The sequence below is a fragment of the Suncus etruscus genome, chromosome 13, assembly GCF_024139225.1.
Source record: "Suncus etruscus isolate mSunEtr1 chromosome 13, mSunEtr1.pri.cur, whole genome shotgun sequence".
NCBI lineage: Eukaryota > Metazoa > Chordata > Mammalia > Eulipotyphla > Soricidae > Suncus > Suncus etruscus.
Window position 1 is genome coordinate 99630572 of NC_064860.1, and position 25003 is coordinate 99655574.

Sequence of the window (25003 nt, forward strand, 5' to 3'; positions counted from 1 at the left end):
CGCCCTCCGTCGCCCCAGCAGCCACGCCCCCGCCTTCGGTGGAGCCTCGCCGCGGCAGCCTGGCCGCGGCCTTGCCCCTCTGCCGCGCGCCCTTCCCGGGGCTCGCCTTCCGTGGCCTCCTGGCCACGCCCCTCGGAAGGCCACGCCCCTCGGAAGGCCACGCCCACCCGACGGCCACGCCCTCTCTGCCGGGCCACGCCCCTCCGCGGGACAGCCCCGCCCCTGTGCGCCACGCCCCTCCCGCGGAGGCCGCTCGACCACCGCGCCGGGCCACGCCCTCCCGCCGTCCATCACTCCCGGCCACGCCCACGCCGGCATCCCACCCTCCGCCCCTGCCTGTCCCGAGCTCTTGCCTTGGCGCTGGTTCTCCTCCTCCCTCCCGCCACCGTCCTCCTTCGCTGAGGCACCCTCTTTCTTGCCTGTGCTCTCACCCCCACGAGGAAAAGCGTTCTCCGGACTCGCAGTGTTCCTCTCACTGCTGTTAGCAACGGCAGGTGGGCCGCAGAGAGAGCACCCAACCCTCTGGGATGCCGGCCTGGGTTCGATTCCCGGCATCCCAGAGGGTCCCCCACGTCTTCCAGGGCGATTTCTGAGCGCAGAGCCAGGAGTAACCGCCGAACGACACTGGCTGTGGCCCAAAACCAGCCAACCAGTCGACCAAGCAAACCAAAGAAATGTCACAGATAGTAGGTCTCGATTGATGAGAAGGCATCCACTTCAAGAGCTGGTTTGTGGTGGAACAGATAGGCTCACGCTCCCGAGCACGATGTGGACTTCACTGGCCCTGGCAAAATCAGAATGGAGAGTGGGAAGAAACGCTTCCTGTCTGTGGTATCATCATCATCATCATCACTGTTAGGCTACACCCAGCGATGCCCAGGCTTACTCCTGACTGCTCATGGATCCTCCCGGTGGTACTGGGGAACCATGTATGGTGCCGGACATTGAACCAGTACCAGCTTCATGCAAAGCCAGCACTCCTCAAATCCGGTGCTATCTCGAGCCTCTCATAGAAACCCTTGAAAGAAGCTGACGTCGCTGTGCCCTGCAGTTAGACTAGATCAGTGGTTTTCGACCTTAACATCTGTCACACTGGTCAGCGGAGCAGTGGTTACAGACCATGGCTTTATTTTTTATTTTTTTGTTTTTTGGGCCACACCCGTTTGATGCTCAGGGGTTACTCCTGGCTAAGAGCTCAGAAATTGTCCCTGGCTTGGGGGGACCCTATGGGACACCGGGGGATCGAACTGCGGTCCTTCCTTGGCTAGCACTTGCAAGGCAGACACTACCTCTAGCGCCATCTCGCCGGCCCCTCCCTTTGGTTTCTTGACCAGGGCAGGAGTGCAGTCCCGGAGCCTGAGGCTCTGGTGCTGTGGTGCTCAGAGGTCTACAGGTTCACTCCAGGGCTGTTTGGGGGCGGTGTGGTGCTGGGGATGGCACCCAGGGAGGGTGCTTGCTCTCTCCAAGCCCCTTTAGTCCATTGTGACACAAACTGGTAGAGAACCTTTATCATGGACCATTGAAATTTGATGAACTTTATTAGGTGATGTAAGCACATTTCTAATTTTCCCTCCCTCTCTTCCTCCCTCCCTCCTTCCCTCCCTCCCTTTCTCCCCTTCTGTCTCTAAATAGACATGGGCGGGGAAATGCAGCACTAAGTGGCAGCAATGCATCACCGTCTCTGCAAACTATGGCGACATCAGGTGACTGGCCTGGAAGCGAATTGCAGGTGATTTCGCTCGTGGTTTCATTAGCTCCTGTATCTCTGTATCTAAAGGTGCCAGTGAGCTGTCTGCAGCCTCCCAACTGAACGAGGACCAATCAGTATGCATTTCTTGTGGGGGTTCCGAGTGGCTTTCTGAATTGGGCATTGTAACTTTGCACAGGAAGTAGGGTTTTTTTGCTTTGTTTTGTTTTTGGGTCACACCTGCCAGCGCTCAGGAGTTACTCCTGGCTCTACCCTTAGAAATCGCTTCTGGCAGGCTCGGGGGACCATATGGGATGCCAGGATTCAAACCACCGTCCTTCTGTATGCAAGGCAAATGCCTTACCTCCACACTATCTCTCCGGCCCCAGGAAGTAGGTATTTAATCAAGTCCTGGGTATGGAATATTATTGGCAGGGAAGTCATATGAAAGTCATGTTACTTTCTTCCTTCTTTCAAGTCATTATTGAAGAAATCACTATATTTTTCTGTTTGTGACATCACTTAGCATTAGGTTGATTTTTTTTTTTTTTGGTTTGTTTGTTTTTGCTATTTGAACCAATGGTGATCAGGGTTTATTCCTGGCACTTTACTCAGGGATCAATCCTGGTGGTCCTCGGGGGACTATGTCCATGTAGTGCCGGGGATTGAACTCAGGTTGGCCACTTGCAAGGCAAGTGTTTACCTGCAGTACTGTTCCTCCAGTCTGTTTTTGAGTTTTGTTGTCTGTTGTTTTTTTTTGCTTGTTTGTTTTGCAAAATAATATATTTACTGTTTTTGTTTTTTAGACCACATTCTATAGGTCTCAGGGTGGAGATCGTGAGATGCTGATGAGTTTGTAGCTTTGAATTTCATGTATACTGGACTCTTGAGTGACATGGTCTGGTCTGTGCAGGCTACACTCACTCCCGTGTGGGTTTTCTGTTTGAGTCACTCATTTACATACTTAGTCATGGTTTTCAGGTGGCTGAATTGGTTCTTGAGCACCTCTGCTGTCGTCCTTGGTCTCCTGAGCAAACTCTGCCTGAGCTGTGGTTGTATTTGGGTTGCCTCTTTTCCAAGCGTTGGCCCAAGTGGCCCTGAGCCCCCTCTTGTGAGTCCAGCCCGCCCCCCTCCCACAAAGTCGAAGAGAATGTCAAGGCTCAACAATGATGCATGCTAAGGTATTGGCAGCCCTCTGTGCTGGGATCTGATGCAGAGCTTTCTGTGCAGGGTCAGAGTGTGTGCTGAGGTGGGGGAGTAGTCCTCCAGGGCTGTTGCCTTGGGGTGGATACCTGTGCTTGTAGGTCAGTAAGGGGGTGCCATCAAGCTGAGGGGCTCTCAGCAGCATGTTCACAGCAGTGGGATCTGAGAGCGGCTCAGGAGCATATGACAGGTCACCTCCTCCCGCTCCTCTGTTCTCCTGGTGTCCCCCCAACCCCCACCTCCACCTCCTTTTGTGGAGGTCTTCTCCCAGCTTGGCTCACCAGTGGTCACTGGTGGTGATGCTCAGGACCCTCTGCTGCTCAGATGCTCACGCCCGGCCAGGCCAGTGCCTGCCTCCTGGGCTGCTCCTGCTCCGGACCCAGAGCCTGGCCTCATGGAGCATTTCAAATAATCCTGATAAAAGCAAATGCAGGCTAAGCAAACCCCACACTCATGTGCTTGCTCTTTTCCTGGTTTCCTAGGAGGGAGCAGAGCCGCCTGAACAGGCCCAGGGTGGCGAGTACCCTGAGGAGTTTGTGGCCATTGCAGACTACACGGCTCCTGATGAGACACAGGTAGCTGGGAACCCAGCAGGGGGACTGTGGGTATCAGCATGTTCTGAGACATTTGCTTTTGGGTTGGAGATAAGGTTTGGGCCTCACCTAGCAATGATTAGGGATCATTCCTGATGGTTTGGGGAGGCATCTAGGGTGCCTATGATGGAACATAGTTTAGCTGTATACAAGGTGAGTGACTTCCTCATGCTGCCCAGAGGCTTGGAAAAATCTTTCCAGTGTTTCCTAAAAATGATTTGATGCCAGAACCTCAAGAACCCAGGGTATAGTCGCTGCCTCTTCCCAGCCAACAAATTCTGACCTTCCTGTGTGTGAGACTCCTGAGAAGACAACTCAAAGCATGAGCACAAGCTTTGCATGGAGGAGCCCTAGATGTGACCCTCATACTATACCTTCTTCCTAACACCACAGCACAGCCCTGTGTGGTTCCAAGCCCAAGACCAGTTAATCAAAAAGATATCTGGATAGGGGCTGGAGCAGTAGCACAGTGGGTATGGCATTTGTTTTGCAAACTCATCTGACAAGGGTTTGATGGTGAGGAGCATTCCATAGGGTCCCCTGAGCCTGCCAGGAATGATCCCTGACCACCACCAGGTATGGCCAGAAAAAATGAGGGGCTGGAGAGATAGCATGGAGGTAAGGCATTTGCCTTTCATGCAGGAGGTCATCGGTTCAAATCCCGGCACCCCATATGGTCCTTCGTGCCTGCCAGGAGCAATTTCTGTCTGAGCCTGGAGCCAGGAATAACCCCTGAGCACTGCCGGGTGTGACCCAAAAACCACAAAAAAAAAAAGAAAAGAAAAGAAAAAAATGAAAGGGCGGGGGGAGGAAGCACTTTTTTAGGTTTTGCTTTGGATCTTGATCTAAATCAAGATCTTGTTCTTGTCATTGGAAAGTAGGGCCATAGATTAAGAGTACTTGATTGTAGCTTTCTTTTTTTTTTTTTTTCATGATTGTAGCTTTCTAACTGTTGATACCATATAGTTGCATTAATGTGAAGCTCTTTTTTTTTTTTTTTTTTTTTTTTGGTTTTTGGGCCACACCCGTTTGAAGCTCAGGGGTTACTCCTGGCTATGCGCTCAGAAATCACCCCTGGCTTGGGGGGACCATATGGGACACCGGGGGATCGAACCGCGGTCCATCCACTTGCAAGGCAGACACCTAACCTGTAGCGCCACCTTCCCGGCCCCTAATGTGAAGCTCTTAAGAAGATCTACTCCAAACTATTTGAAAGTGTTCGATCTTTAAAAGTATCCATTATGGGGGCCGGAGAGATAGCATGGAGGTAAGGCGTTTGCCTTTCATGCAGGAGGTCATCGGTTCGAATCCCGGCGCCCCATATGGTCCCCTGTGCCTGCCAGGAGCAATTTCTGAGCCTGGAGCCAGGAATAACCCCTGAGCACTGCCAGGTGTGACCCAAAAACCAAAAAAAAAAAAAAAAAAAAGTATCCATTATGGGGCAAAGCTGTGGTACAAAGTGTGAAATAAATTTCACAAGTTGTGAGATCACCCTACATACATATTTCTACCCCAAGGTGGATGGGTCTGAAGAAGCAGGGTATCTGTGGAGGATTAATAAATTAAGCTAGTCAGGAAAGAATCATGGGGTCCATGGTTGCACCCTTGTGATGTCTCTCAGTGCACCTAGCCAAAACAGCTCTTTCTTTATTAACTCATTCCCAATTCACCAGGAGGGGGAAGGTTGAGAGAGACAAAAGTACCTCTCCAGGTGGGCTTTTACATATCAAAGGGAGGTTTAAAGGAAAGAGGAAGATGGGGGAACTCCTTTGTTTTGAGTTAATAGCTGGGGTCACCTTACTTAAAGGGTCGGGGGCATTCAGCCAACTAGGGTTTGAGCTCTGGCAACCCATATGACTGCCGTTTATACTCTTTTTTGGTGGGGAGAGGGGACTCGGAGAGAAAACTGGGTTTTTCTTTCCTGTAGTTGCTCTACAGAAATCTTTTGATTATTTTTCTCATTCTTAGTGGCTGTAATTACCCATCAGATCTGTCAGTTTTCAACACAATAGCTGATTTGATTAGCAAAAGGATTTATTTAGGATGACCAAAAGAATTACAGCCTGAGATATGATGCTATATATTGGCTGGGAAAAATCTGCCCTTTTTCTGTTCCCCTCTACCCTCTCCCCCAGTGTAGAAGCTGCTCTTTAAAGGAAAGGTGATGAGCTGCTCTGAGACCCTGGAGGAGAGGCAGGGCTATGTGTGGGCTGCACCCCATCCTTCTGTGTCTCTGTGGCAGGTGAGCTAGATCTTCTGGGAGGAGATGTTCTCTTCCCAGAAGATCTAGCCCAAGTGTACAGTTTGTGTGTTCATAGGGTCTGGGGCCAGTCCTTGGTTCTCCATGCTCCCCCAGCACAACTATAAATAGTCCCAAGCTCCTGAACACACGAGGCGGTGTGACCCTGTAAAGAAAAACTCATCACAGGCGTGAGCTTCCTTGAAGCAGTAGATGATTCCTTGTTTGGAACCAGGGATAACCTGCTTCCTGCCTGGGCACAGGCTGACTTCAGTTGTGAAACGGTGGTGAGTGCTAATCACTCCTGCTATAAGATTCTGACCCAGTTTCTTTACAAAGACTCATTTCCTCTCCACACCACCCCTTTGCCTGGGATCTTTTCTCAACATCATCGGTATTTTTTAGGGGGAGGAGAGCATTAAAGTGGTACCTGGGGATACCATGCAGTGCTGTGGATCGAATTTGAGACTCCTGCCTGCCAAACATGCTCAATTCTTTGAGCCATTTCTCTGTCCCAGAACTTAAGAGTTGGGCTTCACTCCACGTTTGGTGTCCCTGTCTTTTGGTGCATGGAAGGACCTTTTTTAGTTGTCATGTCCTATGTGGAGTGAAAGGGCACAGGCTAACTTGAGTCCGCGTTTGAGTAACAAGGAAGGCTGCAGGGACTACTCAGGTTTACTCAGGAGTGTTTGTTTGTTTGTCTTTTTTTTTTTTTCTTTTTTTTTTGATTTTTGGGTCACACCTGGCAGTGCTCAGGGGTTACTCCTGGCTGTCTGCTCAGAAACAGCTCCTGGCAGGCACGGGGGACCATATGGGACACCGGGATTCGAACCAACCACCTTTGGTCCTGGATCGGCTGCTTGCAAGGCAAACGCCGCTGTGCAATCTCTCCGGGCCCTTGTTTGTCTTTTCTGGGATTGAAACCAGAACCTTCCATTTGAGGGACCTCAGCTTTACCCGCTGAGTTGCAGTCCCTCCCACCTCAGGCATTCATATGAAATCTGTCTTGTCAAGTCAGTGAGTTCTAAGTGTAAAGTGAGGCACATTCCTCGGTCATGTCATTTTTACAGTGGTTGTAAATAGGGAACTTAACTACACACCCAGAACAGGCAAATAGTCCAAATACGGTTTGTGGCCCAGAGAGTGTGAGAGAACTGAGGGCAATTGTAAAATAAATCCACGTTGTAAAATCACCCCACACACTGTATCTCTACCCCCAGGCGGATGGGTCTGATGAAGCAGGATAGCGGTGAAAAATTAATAAACCAAGCCATCAGGAGAGAGCCATGGAATCAATGGCTTCTCTCTCATGGTGTCTCTGCGTGGCCAAGCCAAAAACTGACTCTTTCTTATTAAACCAAGGGAAGGCCAAGTTATCCAGGTGGGCTTTTACATGAAAGGAAAGAGGAAATTGGAGGAATGCCTGTGTTTTGGGTTAATAGCTGGGTGTCCTTTTATAGGCAATGCCTTAGCAGCCTCAGGTGAGGTGAGCTCCCATCTGCCATCTGTTGTATGTATCTGTCTCCTTGTATAGTGAGCAGATCATTTCCCCTTGTTTTCCATCAAGAGTTGATGCTGGAAGGAAATCCCTAGGTCTGGGAGTGGCTATTTCAGATGTCAGCGGAGATTTTGTGTTCAGTGTTTACCTTGCACTTACCGTGCCCATGAAAAGAAAGCTTTCTGTTGAGGAATCACACATAGTCTGGGATAGGGGTTAGGGATAGGGACATGCTCTGCATGTAAGTACCCAAGATTCACTCCCCAAGCATTTCCTGCATGGTTCCAGTCGTCTTCCAAGTGACCAAGGCAGTGAGCCGCCGAGGATAAGAGCCACTGCCTAGGCCTTCACACAGAAGAATATAGCCTGGAGGAGTGGCTAGGGCTTCCTTTCCCAGTGGCTAACTGCAAAGTAATCTGAGTGGACAGTTTGCATGTAGGGACCTGGCTTCAACCCTTGGCCCCACTTGGATCCCCAGGCACAGAGCCAGGAGTATCCCCTGAGCAGCAGTGAGTGTGGTTCCCCCATAACAAAAGGATACTTTTAAGAGCCAGAGTCAAAGGAAGAGATAAAGCAAAGCAAAGCTTGGTTCCTTCTACCAACACATAGTGCTATAAGCTTCCAAATGAGGGCCACCTTCTGAATGAGGTAACCCTGCCCAGGGTCACAAGCTAGGTTATATAGGGCAAGAAGCAGGAAGCATTGCCTGTTATGCTGATTGGCCATTGTAGGGCCTAGACAGTGATGGCTAGCCTTTTTGAGCTCGGGTGCCCAAACTGCCGCACAATACCCGGTCCTCCCAATAGCCAGTCCGGCCGTGTTGCCGGGTGAGCTGCAAAGCAGACACCGGCACACTCGCCTCCTGCCGCGCCGCATATCTTAATTGTGAACCTCTTCCCGCGTGCCAGCTGCAAGGCCTTTGTGTGCCACCATTGGCATGCATGCCATAGGTTCGCCATCAAAGATCTAGGCTGTTTCCTAGGATGTTTCATCATGTTCTTTATGGTTAGATATTGAGGGTGGTATATTGTGGTTTACAGGGCCTTGGGGTCTGTGTCATCATTGTTGGGATAGAAACTTAGCCTGCAAGTAGAAACTTCGTCTGCTTAGCTTTAAATGGAAACTTACTTTGGGCTGACAAAATGGAGTCCTTTCTGCTCCAGGCTTCACAGATACAATGGTCAAGATCTATTTAGACTTAATATCAGGGGCCACAAAAAGTACAGTATTTTAAGATAAAGGCAAGTAAATATGAGGACAGTACATTTTAGAGACTCACATAATGTTGAGAAAACTGTTTTAGAAAACTGTTCATAGAATAAAAATAGAATCATTCGTAGAATGTTGGGGCTGAGCAATAAGACAGTGAGAAGGGCATGTATGCAGCTGACCCTGATTCAATCCCCAGCATCCCATATTGTTCCCTCAGCACCAATAGGAATGATTCCCGAATGCAGAGCCAAGAGTAACCCCTGAGCATCACTAGTGTGGCCCCAAAACAATGACACACAAAAATCCAAACACCCTGGGATATTGAACATTACTTTGATTTGACATTGCTACCCACATTTTTTTTGGTACTACCCACATATTTTGATGTGTCATCAGCCTGATTAGTTTAATGTGTGTGTGTGTGTGTGTATGTATGTATGTATGTATGTATGTATATATGTATATTGGTTTTTGGGTCAAACCCAGCAGCGCTCAGGGGCTACTCCTGGCTCTATGCTCAGAAATCGCCCCTGGCAGGCTCAGTGGACCATATGGGATGCCAGGATTCGAACCACCGACCTTCTGATTGCAAGGCAAACGCCTTACCTCCATGCTATCTCTCTGGCCCCTAATGTATATTTTTTTACAAGGAGATAACTTAGATCTTTAAAAAGACTTTGGTCAGGGGCTGGAGTGATAGCACAGTGGATAAGACCTTTGCCCTATATGTGAACGACCCGGGTTCCATCCCCGGCACTCCATATGGTTCTCTGAGCCCACCAGGAGTGACTTCTGAGTACAGAGACAGGAGTAACCCCTGATCACCAGGAGTGGCCCAAAAGGGGGAAAAAAGATTTCGGGGTCAGAGTGATAATCCAGCAGGTAGGGTGCTTGCTTTCCACATGACCAACCCTAATTCAGTCCCCAGTTCCCCATAGATCACCTGAGCACTGCCAGCAGTAATTCTTTTTTTTTTTTTTTTTTTTGGTTTTTGGTTTTTGGGCCACACCCGGCGGTGCTCAGGGGTTACTCCTGGCTGTCTGCTCAGAAATAGCTCCTGGCAGGCACGGGGGACCATATGGGACACCGGGATTCGAACCAACCACCTTTGGTTGGTTCAGCACCTCTGGATCGGCTGCTTGCAAGGCAAACACCGCTGTGCTATCTCTCCGGGCCCCAGCAGTAATTCTTGAGTGCAGAAATAGGAGTGATTCCTGAGCATTATCTCGTGTGATTCAAAAACAATAAAAATTACTTCATTTACAACTTGGTTTTATGAAGTTTGTCATAACTATGCATGGGATGGCTTTCTCGATAGGCCTTCCTAAATTCAGTTGAGATCCCTAGTTATTTTTATTTATTTATATTAATTTTGGGGCCACACCCAGCTACACTCAGGGATTACTCCTGGCTCTGTGCTCAGAAATCAGTCCTGGCAAGCTCAGAGAACCATATGGGACACCAGGGATCAAACCCAGGTCTGTCCCGGATAGCCCCATGCAAGGCAAGCACCCTACTGCTGTGCTATCACTCTGGCTCCCCTCCCTAGTTATTTTTTTTTAACTTTCTCTTCTTTTTGCTTATTTTCTCAGTTATTCTTGGCCACCTGGGCTGGTTGTTCAGTGCGAGGGCCAAAGGGTTCTCCAATGGGGCTGGGGGTGGTGTGAGGGTGGGACATGTGGCGTGGCGTCAGGCAATCAACTGGGGTTCTCCGCACCATGCATCTCCCCGAGCTGCAGGACTGCCCAGCTCCATGAAGTGCCTGTTCCACCCCTATTCTCCCCGTGTTAGCTGTAGCTGAAGCTCCCGAGTAGCGGTCACAGCTGAGTGGAGGCCCAGAGGACTCTGTCTTCGAGCCACACAGGAAACACCACTGAAGCCGCCTTTAAATGTTCACACCGCTGTCTTTCTTTCCAGCTCAGTTTCCTGAGAGGAGAAAAGATCCTCATCCTGAGACAGACCACGGCGGATTGGTGGTGGGGTGAGCATGCTGGCTGCTGTGGCTACATCCCCGCCAACCACCTGGGGAAGGAACTGGATGAGGCCGATGCCGAAGACACCTGGCAGGATGAGGAGTACTTCGGCAGCTACGGCACCCTGGTACTGTGCCTGACTCAAATGGGGCTTCCCCCAGTTCCCACTTCTGGCAAATCGGTCTGGGTTTCTCATACCCAGCAGCTGACAGTAGGAGCGAAGGCTCATCTGCACCGGGGCCCTTGAAGTCATGTGATCTGGCCCTGGGTCCTAGCACTCGACAGGGCAGATGAATGCTTCTCACCAGCTACCTACAGCCCATCCCTGTCTCATCTCATACAGCCCACAGATGATGTTATAAATGCCTACATGCTGTTGACCAGGAAAAGGCTCCCACCCCTAGCTTATGGCCTGTGGTGTCCACCGAACAACTCTCTGCCTACAGTGTGGAATCAGACTGTGCAGCTGGATTCCTGCACCACTGCGTTTAAGGATACTGGGGTTGAATTTTGTATGATTTTCACCAGCCATAGTCTTTCTTTGGTTTGTAGAAACCACTCAATATAAAACCCATTCTTCGTTTGTGGGTCATATGAGAGCAGATAGGCTGGAATTGGAAGTTGGACTGAGAATGATCCTATGTTAGGGGCAGTTGAACAGTGGGATCTGAGCTTTCCTCATGATTTAAAGAAGAGCAAATACATTTTTTTTTGGTTTTGGATCACACCCGGCAGTGCTCAGGGGTTACTTCTGGCTCCACGCTCAGAAATCGTTCCTGGCAGCCTCGGGGGACCATAGGGGATGCCAGGATTCGAACCAATGACCTTCTGCATGAAAGGCAAACACCTTACCTCCATGCTATCTCTCCAGCCCCTGAAAAGCAAATACTTTGTTTTAACCACAGGTGAGTCTGTGGTTGGCATGGAGGATTTCCCTGTTGTAGGGTCAGGGACTGGCATGGAGGGTGGTGGTGGGCTGTGCTTATGAGCCACATAAGATCTCAAATACACCTTTTTAAGGTATGTCTTCTCTTGAGGTTAAAATGTAAATCAAAAAGTTGCATATCGGTGGGGCCGGAGAGATAACATGGAGGTAAGAGTGTTTGCCTTACATCCAGAAGGACGTGGTTTGAATCCCGGCATCCCATATGGTGCCTGCCAGGGGCGATTCTTGAGAACAGAGCCAGGAGTAACCCCTGAACGCTGCTGGGTGTGAAACCCCCCCCCCCCAAAAGTTGCATATCGGCTGGAATAACAGAACAGCAAGTAGGGTGCTTGCCTTGTACACAGCTGACCTGGGTTCAGTATCTGGTATTCTGTATGGTTCCCTGAGCACCACAGGGTGTCTCAGTCACTCACACACACTCACACACACATTGCCTGTCTGTATGTTCCTGGTTGAGCTTTTTGCTTTTCTGTTTTGGGGCCACACCCTAAGGATTCAGGGGTTACTCCTGGCTCTGCCCTCAGAAATCACTCCTCAGGGATACCGGGGATCAAACCTGGGTCTGTCCTGGGTCGATCACGTGCAAGGCAAATGCCCTACCACTGTGCTATCACTCTGGCCCTTGAGCTTTTACTCTGTTAAGGGAAAGAGTGAGAAAGAGCCAGGCTGTCCCTTTCCATCTTACACAGTATCACTAGATCTCTGCAGTGATGAGTCTCCAGAGTGTGTTTTGTCTGCTGGGTGTTGGCAGATCTGTGAGAAACTTGCAGTCTGCACACCATTTCCTCTCTGCTTCCCCCCAACTGCTGGTGTGAGGACCATGTTTTCAGCACCTGCGTTGTCTCCTTAAAAGGGCCGTACTTTGAGGTGGCGCTAGAGGTAAGGTGTCTGCCTTGCAAGCACTAGCCAAGGAAGGACCGAGGTTCGATCCCCCGGCGTCCCATATGTTCCCCCCAAGCCAGGGGCAATTTCTGAGTGCTTAGCCAGGAGTAACCTCTGAGCATCAAAAGGGTATGGCCCGAAAAACCAAAAAAACCAAACCAAACAAAACAAAACAAAAAAACGGAAAATAAAGGGCCGAACTTGGGAACAAAGCCTAATTAGAGATTGTCCCCTTGACAGGCAGTTCTGCCATCTTCCACCCTAGTGGAATCGTAGGCACATCATGTTCCTGCTCTGGAGGGTCCCTGATCTCAGCTTGTTTGTTGATGATGTAGTTCCCACACAGACCACCAGTGCTAACTCTCTGTGTTCATCTCTTTCTTTTTCCAACAAGTTTTCGTATACTTTGCTCAGTTTTCTTTTGATTTCTATTTGTGTGCTGAGTAAGCAGTTTGGCCTTCTTACTACCATTTTCTTGTGGAACTTTTAATATGTGCTAATTTGTTCTGATTGTCTTTTTTGTGAACCTCCTGGAAGAGCAGTGCTACCCCGAGTGACCTGGGTCCTCCCTCAGACTTAGGTTATTCTCTGCCTCTCCCCAGGTCGCGGCAAGCTTGTCTGCACAGGAGAGGCCACAACGTGTGGATGGACCCACACGCAACACTGGGCCTCTCTGGCTCGCACATGTCCTTGGCACACACGTGGCCGCCCTGTCGTAGTTGGGAAAGGGGCCCTCCTGCCACCATGCTCACTCCCGTGGTCCTGGGAAGTGCAGCTGGATACAGCCCCACGCTGAGCTGGATGGACTCATGGCACTCCCATTCCACTGTTTCTCTGCCTATTTCTGTATTTCTCTTTTGCTTTTTGTTTTGGGGCCACACCCTGTGATGCTAAGGATTACTCCTGGCTGTGTGCTCAGAAATTGCTCCTGGCTTGGGGGACCATATGGGATGCTAGGAGATTGAACCAAAATCTATCCTGGATCAGCTGCCTGCAAGGCAATCACCTTACCACTGTGCCATCACCCTGGCCTAGTCTTTTGCTGTATTTTGGTCATTGGGGTTTGTAACCCTCTTTATTGCTCATCTTTTCCGTATGGGGTGGTAGGGTCAAGGGCATTGAATCTCCCAATTAAAGCTTTCTTAGCAGAGCTTCCGTCACTGGCTGTGGTCATGCATGTGTCCCCTGCAGAAACTTCACTTGGAGATGCTGGCAGATCAGCCACGGACCAGCAAGTACCACAACGTCATCCTGCAGAACAGAGAGTTCCTGAGAGACAAAGTGATCCTGGACGTAGGCTGTGGGACTGGCATCATCAGCCTCTTCTGTGCCCACTACGCGCAGCCCAAGGCCGTGAGTCACCCTGCAGCAGCTCCCAGCAAGCTATGGGCCCCTGTGCTCTCACTGCAGCCATCACTAGTGATGCCTCGTGAATGGGTCTGGGAGCACAGAAGGGGGGGCAGACAGGAGTTCTGGGAGTGGTGCTGCGGGAGAGTCTGCAAAACAGGGAAACCTGTTCGTGTTACTGTCTGCTCCACAGAGCACGCGTCATTCCTGCTTCAGCATGACAGCCTAAGGGACAGTCCCCTCTACTCCCTGTCAGCCCAGCCCTCACTCACCCTCCCAGCAGCCCTCCATGTCCCTCAGGCCTCTGCCCGCCGGTATCTGTCTGCATGTTTGCAGCAGGCAGAGGAATTCTGCGAGGCTGCTCTCTGCCCGAGGCTCTGCCTGTCTGCATGCCTGTCCTGTGCCATCCCTGTAGGTGGCCGTTCTCTCAGGCTCTGCTGGACCAGGAGGTGGATCCAGCCTGCTTGCAAGCTTGGCTGTGCACTGATAGTTCTATGTCCTGTGCAGGTGTATGCCGTGGAGGCCAGCGAGATGGCCCAGCACACGGGGCAGCTGGTCGTGCAGAACGGCTTTGCCGACATCATCACTGTGTTCCAGCAGAAGGTAGAGGACGTGGTGCTCCCTGAAAAGGTGGACGTGCTCGTGTCCGAGTGGATGGGCACCTGCCTGCTGGTAAGGGAAGAGGGGTGAGTGAAGGGGGGCCTGGGGCCTGCTGGCTGGGTGGTATCTCTGAATCCCCACAAAGACCCTTGGCTGAGGTGACTGTGATTCGTTCTGGAAACGTAGGTTGGTGGCATGTCAGGTGCCTTTATGAGAGGCGTGAGTCATAGTGCAGACTGCCAGGCACCAGCAGGAACCCTGCAGACCATCGGAATGGCTGGTGACTGTCCCACTCAGCACCACAGCTGAGTCAAGGGAACAGACTTTCTTCTGTGCTTTTCTGAATTTTGTAAATTTTTCTGTAATGAACCTGTATGAACTTACAAAAAAATCCTACCTTCATCTTTCTTAATTTTTCTTAGTTTGGTTTTTGGTTTTTGAGTTGCAGTAGGACGTGCTCAGGAAGAGACTCTTGGCTCTGCACTCAGGAATTACTCCTGATGGTGCTCAGGGGACCTGGGATGCTGGGGATCAAACCTGGGTTGACTGCAAGCAAGGCAAGTGCCGTTCCTCCTGTGCTATTGCTCCGGCGCTGCCCCCATAACTTAGAAACACAGGCCTCCCTGAGCTCAGCCTATGTCCGTCCACCTGCCCTTCCAGGTTCCACATGACATCTGTGGCTCCCAGCTCTGACATTCTGTTCCAGGCCAAATTGATTTCTTGTGATGATGGAACCTGCAGTACTTGGGATTGAGATGTGTGGTTGACTCCTGAGAGTCTGGAGGGTTGTTCGACCATCTGCACCTAGTTCTTAATTACCATGTGAACAGGTGCGGACACAGACACACAAGCTGAAGTAGCACCTCAACACAACTCAATAAACAGCACTTTTTTTGGTTTTTGGTTCATACCTGGCAGCGCTCAGGGGCTACTCCTGGCTCTACGCTCAGAAATCGCTCCTGGTAGGCTCGGAGAACCATATGGGATGCCGGGATTCGAACTACTGACCTTCTGCATGCAAGGCAAACGCCTTCCCTCCATGCTATCTCTCCAGCCCCTGACCAGTACTTTTTGCTGGTGATATTTCTTCAGAAACAGCTGTCATCCCTGGTGGTGGTATTTCTTTCTTTCTTTTTTCTTTTCTTGGTTTTTGGGTCACACCCGGCAGCGCTCAGGGGCTACTCTTGGCTCTACGCTCAGAAATCGCTCCTGACAGGCTCGGGGGACCATATGAGATGCCGGGATTCGAACCACCGTCCTTCTGCATGCAAGGCAAACACCCTACCTCCATGCTATCTCTCCGGCCCCTGCTGGTTGGTGGTACTTCTGCAGACAGATCCCCAGTCACTACACATCTTTCCCTCATTGCAGTTTGAGTTCATGATCGAGTCGATCCTGCATGCCCGGGATGCGTGGCTGAAGGAGGACGGGATCATCTGGCCAACCACGGCGGCGCTGCACCTGGTGCCCTGCAGCGCAGATCGGGACTATCGCAGCAAAGTTCTCTTCTGGGACAACGCCTATGAGTTTGACCTCAGTCCCCTCAAGTGAGGGCGGTGTGGGCTTGAGACATGGGGGGGGGGGGGGCTGACTGGGAGTAGCCCTTGGTCCTTCTGCGTTGCACTGGGATTGATAAGTTTGTATGTGTCTGCACATGTGTGTGCGTCTGTCAGTGTGTGCACGTGGTATGTGTATGTGCATGTGCTTCAAGTTTTGTGTGTGAGCAAGTACAGACCTGTTCCATCAGTCTGGGGGCCTCAAAGCAGTCCTGGGTGGGAGAAAGTGCCCAGAGCACGGGGCTTCCACTACTCATGAGAATCTTGGCAGCTCCAGGTGAAACACCTATCACAAGTTAGACATTTGTCTCAGAGTTTGATCTTAAGAGTCTATTAGAAGAAAATGAACACTCAGCTAAAGCTATAGCCAATCATGTGAGCATGCAAATCATACAAAGATGACCAATTTGTGTCTGAAAGACTGAAGTGTTATTTGTAATTGAAAGTGCAATATAAAATTGAAGATCTTTTACCCACGGGACCAGCACAGACTGAAACTGCAGAGCTGTTTCAGGCCATCAGAATATCGCCTTCAAAGACTAGACTTTCTGGGGTCACTTCTATAGTATGTGACTAGAGAAGTTTCTCTGATCGTGTAGAGCACCCGAAGCCGTGAGGAGGAGTCAGAGCGTCCTCTCCTGAGCGTGAAGCCAGCTCTAGGTGTCGCTTCTGCAGCTGCCTTTTGCCATTGATGATCGTTCTCCCTTTCCTCTGGGAAAGGTAGAGGGAGAGGATGCAGTCTGAGTGGTAAAAAAGAAAAAAAAGAGGATCGCCTTCAGAGCTTGGCTGGGACATGACACTGGCCTTGGCCTGCCCTCTCACACGGCACTGGAAGAAGTGCCTATTGACATGCACCATTTCCATCAGTTAACTGTTATGCCTGGTGGTTTTCAGGAATACCTGGAGATTCTAGAGCATTAGGAGCTCGTGGAACACAAGCCATTTACAGAGAATGGTTCTTATTTTTCACATAAAAAATGTGTCTTGATGCTAGGGAGATAGTCCAATGGGTAGGACTCTTGCCTTGCATGTGGTTTGACTCCCAGCATACCCTATGGTCTCTCCAGCACATCAGGAGTGATTCCTGAGCAGAGAGCCAGAGGTAAGCTCTGGGCATCACTCACTAGGTATTGCCCAAAAGTCTGTGTGCCGGAGATATGGACAGCAGGCCAGGCTCTTCTCACTTTGCACACAACCAACCCACTGATCACTGGGTTTTACTGGGGGCATGGCTCCTTCGTTGCTCTCTGGAATTGCTGGCCCTGCAATTGCCAGTGGGAACCTGGAGGCACTCGCTTGCCTTTGCTCCACACGTATGTCTGTGGAAAACTGGAGGACTCTAAAAGCTAAGAAGGAAGATGAAAGATCTGAAATTTTTCTGTCTTTTCCAAAATCTCTATGAATATATTATCATGTTTTTCAGAAGATTGAAAACAAGTATGGTAAACTTTTAATTGTATGTTTCGTTTGTTATTGCTGAGTTTCTACAGTGCTTAGTGTTGGAACATTTTTCTCTGAAAAACAAGAAGAGGTGATTTTCAGAGAACACGGGGTCAGTTCAGCCAGTGGACTGGTGCTTAGATGCTGTGTGGAGAGGCTGGGTGTGAGTCCAGCTGTCTGTCCTGCTACATTCTTAGAATTGCTGACAGAGTGATTCTGGGTATCAGGGGTCATAAAGAGATGCTGAAACCAGTGCTCAGTAGTGGCAGATGTAGTGACTGTCACTTCTATACCCAGACTGCTGCCTGGGAGGCCGGGTTGGAATTTCTGGTCAGGACTCCCCTCCCCCAAACTCACAAGATATGGCTGCCTGCCACATTGTGTGACCCACATTTCATCTGTCCCTAGATCCTTAGCAATCAAGGAGTTCTTCTCAAAACCCAAGTATAATCACATTTTGAAGCCCGAAGACTGTCTGTCTGACCCAGCCACAATACTTCAGTTGGACATGAGGACTGTGCAGATTGCAGAGCTGGAGGTGAGCACAGCAGAGCAGGGATCCCCCTCAACATCACCAGTCACCAGGAACCACACCTGTGCAAGCACAGGGCTGCTGCATTCCCTGTGGGTTCTCCCTGATTTTCCATACGGTGGTTGTAGTGATACCTGATCAAATCCAGCACCTTACAGACATGGGAGGTAGTGAATCGCATGCTTGGGGGCAGTCTTTTATTTATTTATTTATTTATTTATTTATTTATTTATTTATTTATTTATTTTTTGGGTCACACCAGGCAGTGCTCAGGGGTTATTCCTGGCTCCAGGCTCAGAAATTGCTCCTGGCTGGCACGGGGGACCATATGAGACGCCGGGATTCGAACAGATGACCTCCTGCATGAAAGGCAAACGCTTTACCTCCATGCTATCTCTCCGGCCCCTTATTTTCTTTATTTAAGCACCAGAATTACATTCATGATTGTAGTTGGGTTTAAGTCACAAAAAAATACTCCGCCCCTTCACCAGTGCAACCTTCCCACCACCAATGTCTCTTATCTCCCTCCTTCCCTACCCCCTACCTGTATTCAAGACAGGCATTCTACTTCTCTCACTCATTAACATTGTCATGATTTTTTTTTTTTTTGGTTTTTGGGCCACACCCGGCGGTGCTCAGGGGTTATTCCTGGCAGGCACAGGGGACCATATGGGACACCGGGATTCGAACCAATCACCTTAGGTCCTGGATCGGCTGCTTGCAAGGCAAACACCTCTGTGCTATCTCTCTATTATGATAATTCTTAGTGTAGTCATTTCTCTAACTGCTTTCACCACTCTGCTGAGTTTCACTTTGAGAGCTAGTCCTTCCAGCCCTCATCTATGTTGTCTCTGGGCATTATTACAATAATGTATTTTGTTTCCTTAAAACCCATAGATGAGTGAGACTATTCTGTGTCCATCTCTCTCCTTGGGGGGTGGGTTATGTCACACCTGGTGATGCTTGGGCTATGCACTCAGAAATCGCTCCTGGCTTGGGGGACCATATGGGGACGCTGGGGATAGGACCCAGGTCTCCTGAGTCAGCTGTGTGCACAGCAAACACCCTACTGCTGCACTATTGCACCAGCCCCGTCTCTCTCCTGATTTATTTCTATTCAGCATAATGGCTTCCATGTTCATTCATGTGTAGGAAAATTTCATGACTTCATCTCTCCTGATGGCTGCATAGTATTTCATTGTGTATATGTACCAGTTTTTTTAGCCATTCATCTGTTGAAGGGCATCCTTGTTAGCTAGTCTTGTCTTTTATGTCTTCCCATTATATTCATTATTTTATTTTTTTTGTTTTTTGGGCCATACCTAGCAGTGCTCAGGGGTTACTTGTGACTCTGCACTCAGAAATCACTCCTGGCAGGCTCTGGTGAACTATATGGGATGCTGGGGATTGGACGTGGGTTGGCTGCATGTAAGGCAAATATGCCTTCCCTGCTATGCTGTTGCTCCGGCCCCTTCACCATCTTTGGTTATTTTTAGATTTCTCTTTAATATTTTCACTCTCTTCAGATCTAAGCAATCGTTTTCTTGTGCGATTTGTGTGTGTGTGTGTGTGTGTGTGTGTGTGTGTGTGTGTGGTTTTTGGGTCACACCCAGAAGCGCTCAGGGGTTACTCCTGGCTCTATGCTCAGAAATCGGTCCTGGCAGGCTCGGGGGACCATATGGGATTCGGGGATTCAAACCACCGTCCTCCAGCATCTAAGCCTTACCGCTGTGCTATCTCTCCAGCCCCTTGTGCAATTTGAATCAATTTGTTTTTGTAAGCTACTTGAGCTCCATGGATGACAAATCCTTTAAATACCCATTTGCTCTCAGTTGCCACCGTCCATGTGTGGTTTCAGGGCCACCCAGTTAAGGGTGTGCTCTGAAGAAGAACTGAGGTCATGCCCGGCAGGTGGCCTGGCCCGGAACTATCCATATATGTGGAGAATTTTGAGGAGAATGATTTCTACATTACAGATACTCCTCGCTTAACGACCTACTTCCGTTTCAAAGACTTGGTCGTTAAGCGAATTGGTCGTTAAGTAAGGAACTGCATGGACTGGATACAGTAGTACAATATATGCATAGTACTTGGCAATACAGTATTCTGAATAAGTAAAATAACGAGAGAGATCAAACTGAAAACTTCCACTTGTTTTAATTTGCATAGGTTGTGTCATTTACACACAGTACTGCAATGGATTACAAAACATAAAGTTAGTAAAGTAGGTACATCAAAGCACCAAAAACCACAGTACTGTACTGGAGAATGTACAAGATGGAAAAAGGATATTTAAAATAAAATAAAATAGCGCCCGGAGAGATAGCACAGCAGCGTTTGCCTTGCATGCAGCCGATCCAGGACCAAAGGTGGTTGGTTCGAATCCCGGTGTCCCATATGGTCCCCTGTGCCTGCCAGGAACTATTTCTGAGCAGACAGCCAGGAGTAACCCCTGAGCACTGCCAGGTGTGGCCTAAAAACCAAAAATAAATAAATAAATAAATAACGGTGAAGGGATGGTCGTTAAGTGCGAGCGGTCACTAAACAGGTAGGTCGTTAAGTGAGGAGTATCTTACTTTGGAGCAGAAAAGTCAGGGAAATGAGGCCCAAGGTGGTTAAAAAAATCTTTTTTATTTTCCCTAACGTTTGGATTTATGGTTCAGGTTTAATGTCTACTTTCCCCCAGAGAATTTTTTGTCTCTTCATATGACCAGGGCAGCTACAGGTTGTTGTCAGTGTTGCTGGCAGACAGAAGAGGGACTTGCTGGTGGCCTCATGATCCGTGCACGTGAAAGCCACATGAGTTTCTGGTTTTCTCTGCTTGGGCGCAGATGTTGAAAGGTGAGCTGTACTTTGATATCAAGAAAGCGGGAACTCTGCACGGATTCACGGCCTGGTTCAGCGTCCACTTCCAGAACCTGGAGCAGGAGGAGCCACAGCTGGTGCTGAGCACAGGACCCTTCCACCCGTGAGTATGACGAGGGTGTGAGGTGCATGGTTCTCCACGGGCTCAGGGGCCTGCTAGAAAGGGAGGGCCAGCCCTGGTACGCTGCCCTGGGCGGAGCTGATGGGTGGATGCTGGGAGGGCCGTAGGAGAGGCCCAGGAGTGTCTTTGGGAGTACAGAGCTGTGTGAGGAACCCAGGGGTGTGCAAGGAGTATGGGACAGGTCCGGTGCAGTACTGAGCAGAGCTGTGTGAGGAGCTAGTTGGGTCTTATTTAATATTTGCTCCTCAGTCTTCGTGGCTTCACAAGCGACAAACGTGGGAGTTGTCACTGGCCTTGCTCTTGATGTGCGTGGACACTGCCAGTACCCCCTGCTCTCACTCGAGCAGGTAGCAGGTTGTTTGCCTGTCAGCTGGGCTGGGACACTCTCGTGGGACCACATGGCGTGGCAGCCATGTGCCCTCTCCAGCACTTCCTGGAGGGCCCCTTCTCTTTTTTAAAAAAAACTTTATTTATTCATTGATTGATTGGTTTTGAGGACACACCAGGAGGCATTTGTGTTACTCCTAGCTCTGTGCTCAGAAATAGCTCCTGGCAAGCTCGGGGGATCATATGGAATGCCGGGAATCAAGCCGGGTCCCTCCTGGGTTGGCTGCATGCAAGGCAAATGCCTCACCGCTGTGCCATCTCTCTGGCCCTCTGAAAAGGTCCTTCTCTCTGCCGCCCCTGGAGTCCCTCATACTGAGGTGCAGGCACCCGCAGGGGGTGCATGGGAGAGTTGCAGTATGGCGTCTGGTCAGAGGAAGGTGGGCTGCACCCCGCAGTCCTGTGGACCGTGCCTCCCAGCTTTCCATGGGTCTGCTGCAGTGTTAGGGCCTGTGCATCTGTAGGTGGTCCCTATGGGGTTGATCAAAGGGACCAGTCGGCACTGGGCCAAGTGGAGCAGGAGACAAAACAGGAAAGGTGGTGCCTGGAGGTGTGGCAGTTGGGCTCCCTTGGACCCTCAGGGGCTGCTGTCCCCTGAAGGTCACTGTCCTGTTGACGGTCTACCAGTGGTCCTCAAACTATGGCCCGCAGGCCACATATTGTACTTGATCTGTTTGTTTCTTCATTGCAAAATAAGATATATGCGGTGTGCATAAGAATTCGTTCATAAGTTTTGTTTTTACTAGAGTCAGACCCTCCAATGGTCTGAGGGACAGTGAACTGGCCCCCTGTTGAAAAAGTTTGAGGACCCCTGGCTCTAGACTCTAGCAGATTTTCAGATGCTGCTGAATATGGCAGCCACTGCTCAGTGTGGAGTGACTTTGAGGTTCTGCAGTGCATTTGGCCAGAACGAGGCTAATTTCAGGAGCTCTCAGTTGTCAAGATCTCCAGGGACACCCCTTCCCTTAGTGGGCGGCATCTGCCCTCCTGCGGCCCTCCCCTACGAGCTGTGGGTCGGGACTGGCCTTCCCAGAGCAGTTCCCAGCATGCACCCCTCTCGCACAGCACCACCCACTGGAAGCAAGTGCTGTTCATGATGGATGAGCCTGTGGCCGTGTGTGCGGGAGACGTGCTCACAGGCTCCATCGTGCTGCAGAGGAACCCGGTGTGGAGGAGGCACATGTCTGTCACTCTGAGCTGGTCTGTGACCTCCAGACTAGACCCCACGGCACAAAAGGTAAAGGCTCACCTGGAATCGTGTACTGGGTACTGCTTGGAGCCTGGGCCACACCTTTTCTTCTGTCTGGTCCAGCGACAGGAAGTGGGACCAAAGTGCTGGGGTGACCAGGGCTGCCATTATAGCTGAGTTCACGCCCCGGTTGGTGCTGTGGCATGTTTGACAGTAGTTCCTGGACAGAGGTGGAGACACTGGGTTAGAGCGGGATCACCTCGACAGAGGCACCAACAGGCTCTCTGCTCCAGATGGGAGAATGGAGGTGATCAGATAGCTGCTCTTCATTCATTCATTAATTCACTCCTTCCTGTGTGTGTGTGTGTGTGTGTGTGTGTGTGTGTGTGTGTGTGTGTGTGTGTGTGTGTGTGTGTGTGTGTGTTTGGTTTTTGGGTCACACCCAGCAGTGCTCAGGAGTTACTCCTGGCTCTGTGCTCAGAAATTGGTTTTTAGGTCACACCCAGCAGCGCTCAGGAGTTACTCCTGGCTCTGGGCTCAGAAATCACTCCTGACAAGCTCAGAGGACCATATGGGATGCTGGGAATCGAACCACTGTCAGTCCTGGGTCGACCACATACAAGGCAAATGCCCTACTGCTGTGCTATCTCTTCAGCCGTAACCCCTTCCTTTTATTATTGCTACTTGTTTTAATTTTGCTTTATGATCTTTTATCTTTTTTGAGGGGGACACAGGGATTACTCAGGGGTTACTCCTGGTTCCACTCTTTTGAACTACTCCTGCCAGGTCTCAAAACCATATGGTGTGCCAGAAATTGAACCCGGGTTGGCTATGTGCAAGGCAAATATCTCACTCACTGTACTATTTCTCCAGGCCTGTTATACAGTCTTTCTATCTTAAGAATTGAAGTGTTGGGTCAGAGATAGTTTAAAGGACTGGAGCTATCCAGTTATTTTGGGGCGGGGGCATACCTGTCTTGCTCAGGAGCTATTTCCTGACTCTAGGCTCAGAAATTACTCCTGGCAAATTCAGGGTACCATCTGGGATGTCGGGGATCAAATCTGGTTGACCACCTGCAAAGCAAACAGCCTCTCTGCTGTGCAATCACTCTGGCCCCAGGAGTTCATGGTTTAAAACTGAGTAACCCAGGGGCTGGAGTGGTGATGCAAGCGTTAAGGCATCTGCCTTGCCCATGCTAGCCTAGGACGGACCGAGATTCCATCCCCTGGTGTTCCATATGGTCCCCCAAGCCAGGAGCGATTTCTGAGTACATAGCCAGGAGTAATCCCTGAGCATCACCAGTTTGACCAAAAAAAACAAACAAACAAACAAAAGAAGTGGGCAACTTGGGGCCGGAGCGGTAGTGCAGCAGTAGGGTGTTTGCCTTGCAAACCCAAGATGGGCCTTGGTTCAATCGTTGGCATCCTGTATGGTCCACCAAGCCAGGAGCGATTTCTGAGTGCATAGCCAGTAGCCAGGAGTAACCTCTGAGTATCACCAAGTGTGGCCCAAAAACAAAAATAATAAGACAAAGTGAGCAACCCACATGTCATCTGAACACTGCTGGAGTGAGCCTTGAGTGTAATGCCTGGAGTAAGCCCGGAGCACTGCCTTTTGTCAGCCAAAACCAAAACAAAGCAAAACACCCAAACATTTCTGTAATTGGCATAGGTATAACAGGGGTCAAGGAAACCTGTTTCTGTGGTCATGGTGGTTCTGGCACTGTGGGATCTGCACAGAACTATAAGGCCCAGTCAGCTGAACACTGTTGGGAGTGAACCCAGGGCCTCTGAGACACCCCCACCCCAATTTCTGTACCAGTGACAGTCTCTTGACTTACAGTAAATTATTAGGAAATGCTTTGTGTTAATCTTGCCAGAATGATTATTGATTGATTGGTTCCTCTTTGGTCTTTTTCAGGCTGGAGAAAAAGTCTTCCCAATCTGGAGATGACAGGCCAGATTGTGCTGGGAAGAACAAGCTTGAGTGGGCAGGGACAACACCTGGACCCCCAGTTCCTCTTCCCAGCAGCTTGGCCCTCATCTGTGGGTGCAATGTCAGGATCACTGTGGAGATGCACCTCGGCTCGTCCCTCGTTTTTGTCTTCTAGAAGTAGGCTGTGTCCCCAAGCCCACCAGTCAGTCGCTCAGTGTTCCTCAGCTAGGCTAGTGAACCCTGGGCACACACAGCAGCCCTGTGTGCCATGAAAGGGGGTTTTTCTCCACATGTATCAGTGGCAACCTTACTGCCCCACCCATTCTCCCACTTTGCAGAACGAAGCACAAAAGTCCGTGTGGGAGCAGAGGTGGCCATGCATGCTGTGGACTCTGCACGAGATCCTTGTAGACATGTCTTCCAAGTAAATCACGTGTTGGTCCATAGTCCATGCTTAATAAATATTTTTAATATTTGGAGGTTGCTCTTTGCATGTACTTGCTCTTTGTAAGCATGGGATCAGACTGCATTTCTTTGTGAGATGTTCCCTCCCATCTGCCAGAAAAGTGTTCTAATCCCCTATCCCTTCCTTGGGGTGCATACTTGGTTGTATTGTACCAGGGTCACAGGTCTCTTGCTGGAGATCACAGTGGCAGTGCCCCAGGATGGCCCTGGGCAATGTGGGTCAGTGTTGGGCATCAGACTTGTGCTCTCACACCTGCATGGTAGATTCCTTGCCTTTGAACCACTTGCTAGGCCTCGTTTTATTGAAATAGAAAATGTACATCACAGGGACCGGAG

The 25003-nt window shown here is 50.0% G+C and overlaps 1 protein-coding gene and 1 non-coding gene across 3 annotated transcripts; both read left to right on the top strand.

Annotated features, from left to right (window-relative positions):
* Positions 1 to 1659: 1659 nt before the first annotated feature.
* On the top strand, positions 1660 to 24681 carry PRMT2 (protein arginine methyltransferase 2). 2 transcript variants are annotated; one of them, XM_049785478.1, is made up of 10 exons: positions 1660 to 1729; positions 3373 to 3465; positions 10350 to 10532; positions 13425 to 13586; positions 14088 to 14252; positions 15552 to 15727; positions 17585 to 17714; positions 20540 to 20676; positions 22144 to 22315; positions 24188 to 24681. In XM_049785478.1, the coding sequence occupies exons 1-10, from the start codon at positions 1691 to 1693 to the stop codon at positions 24218 to 24220; spliced, it is 1290 nt and encodes a 429-aa protein (XP_049641435.1). In that variant the 5' UTR covers positions 1660 to 1690; the 3' UTR covers positions 24221 to 24681. The 2 variants fall into 2 exon arrangements, with proteins under 2 accessions (XP_049641435.1, XP_049641436.1); XM_049785479.1 differs by lacking the exon at positions 22144 to 22315 and having other exon boundaries at positions 24541 to 24681.
* LOC126026532 (small nucleolar RNA U3) lies at positions 16272 to 16485 on the top strand. Its single transcript, XR_007501767.1, has one exon. It is a non-coding gene; the product is annotated as a small nucleolar RNA U3 (small nucleolar RNA).
* Positions 24682 to 25003: the final 322 nt, after the last annotated feature.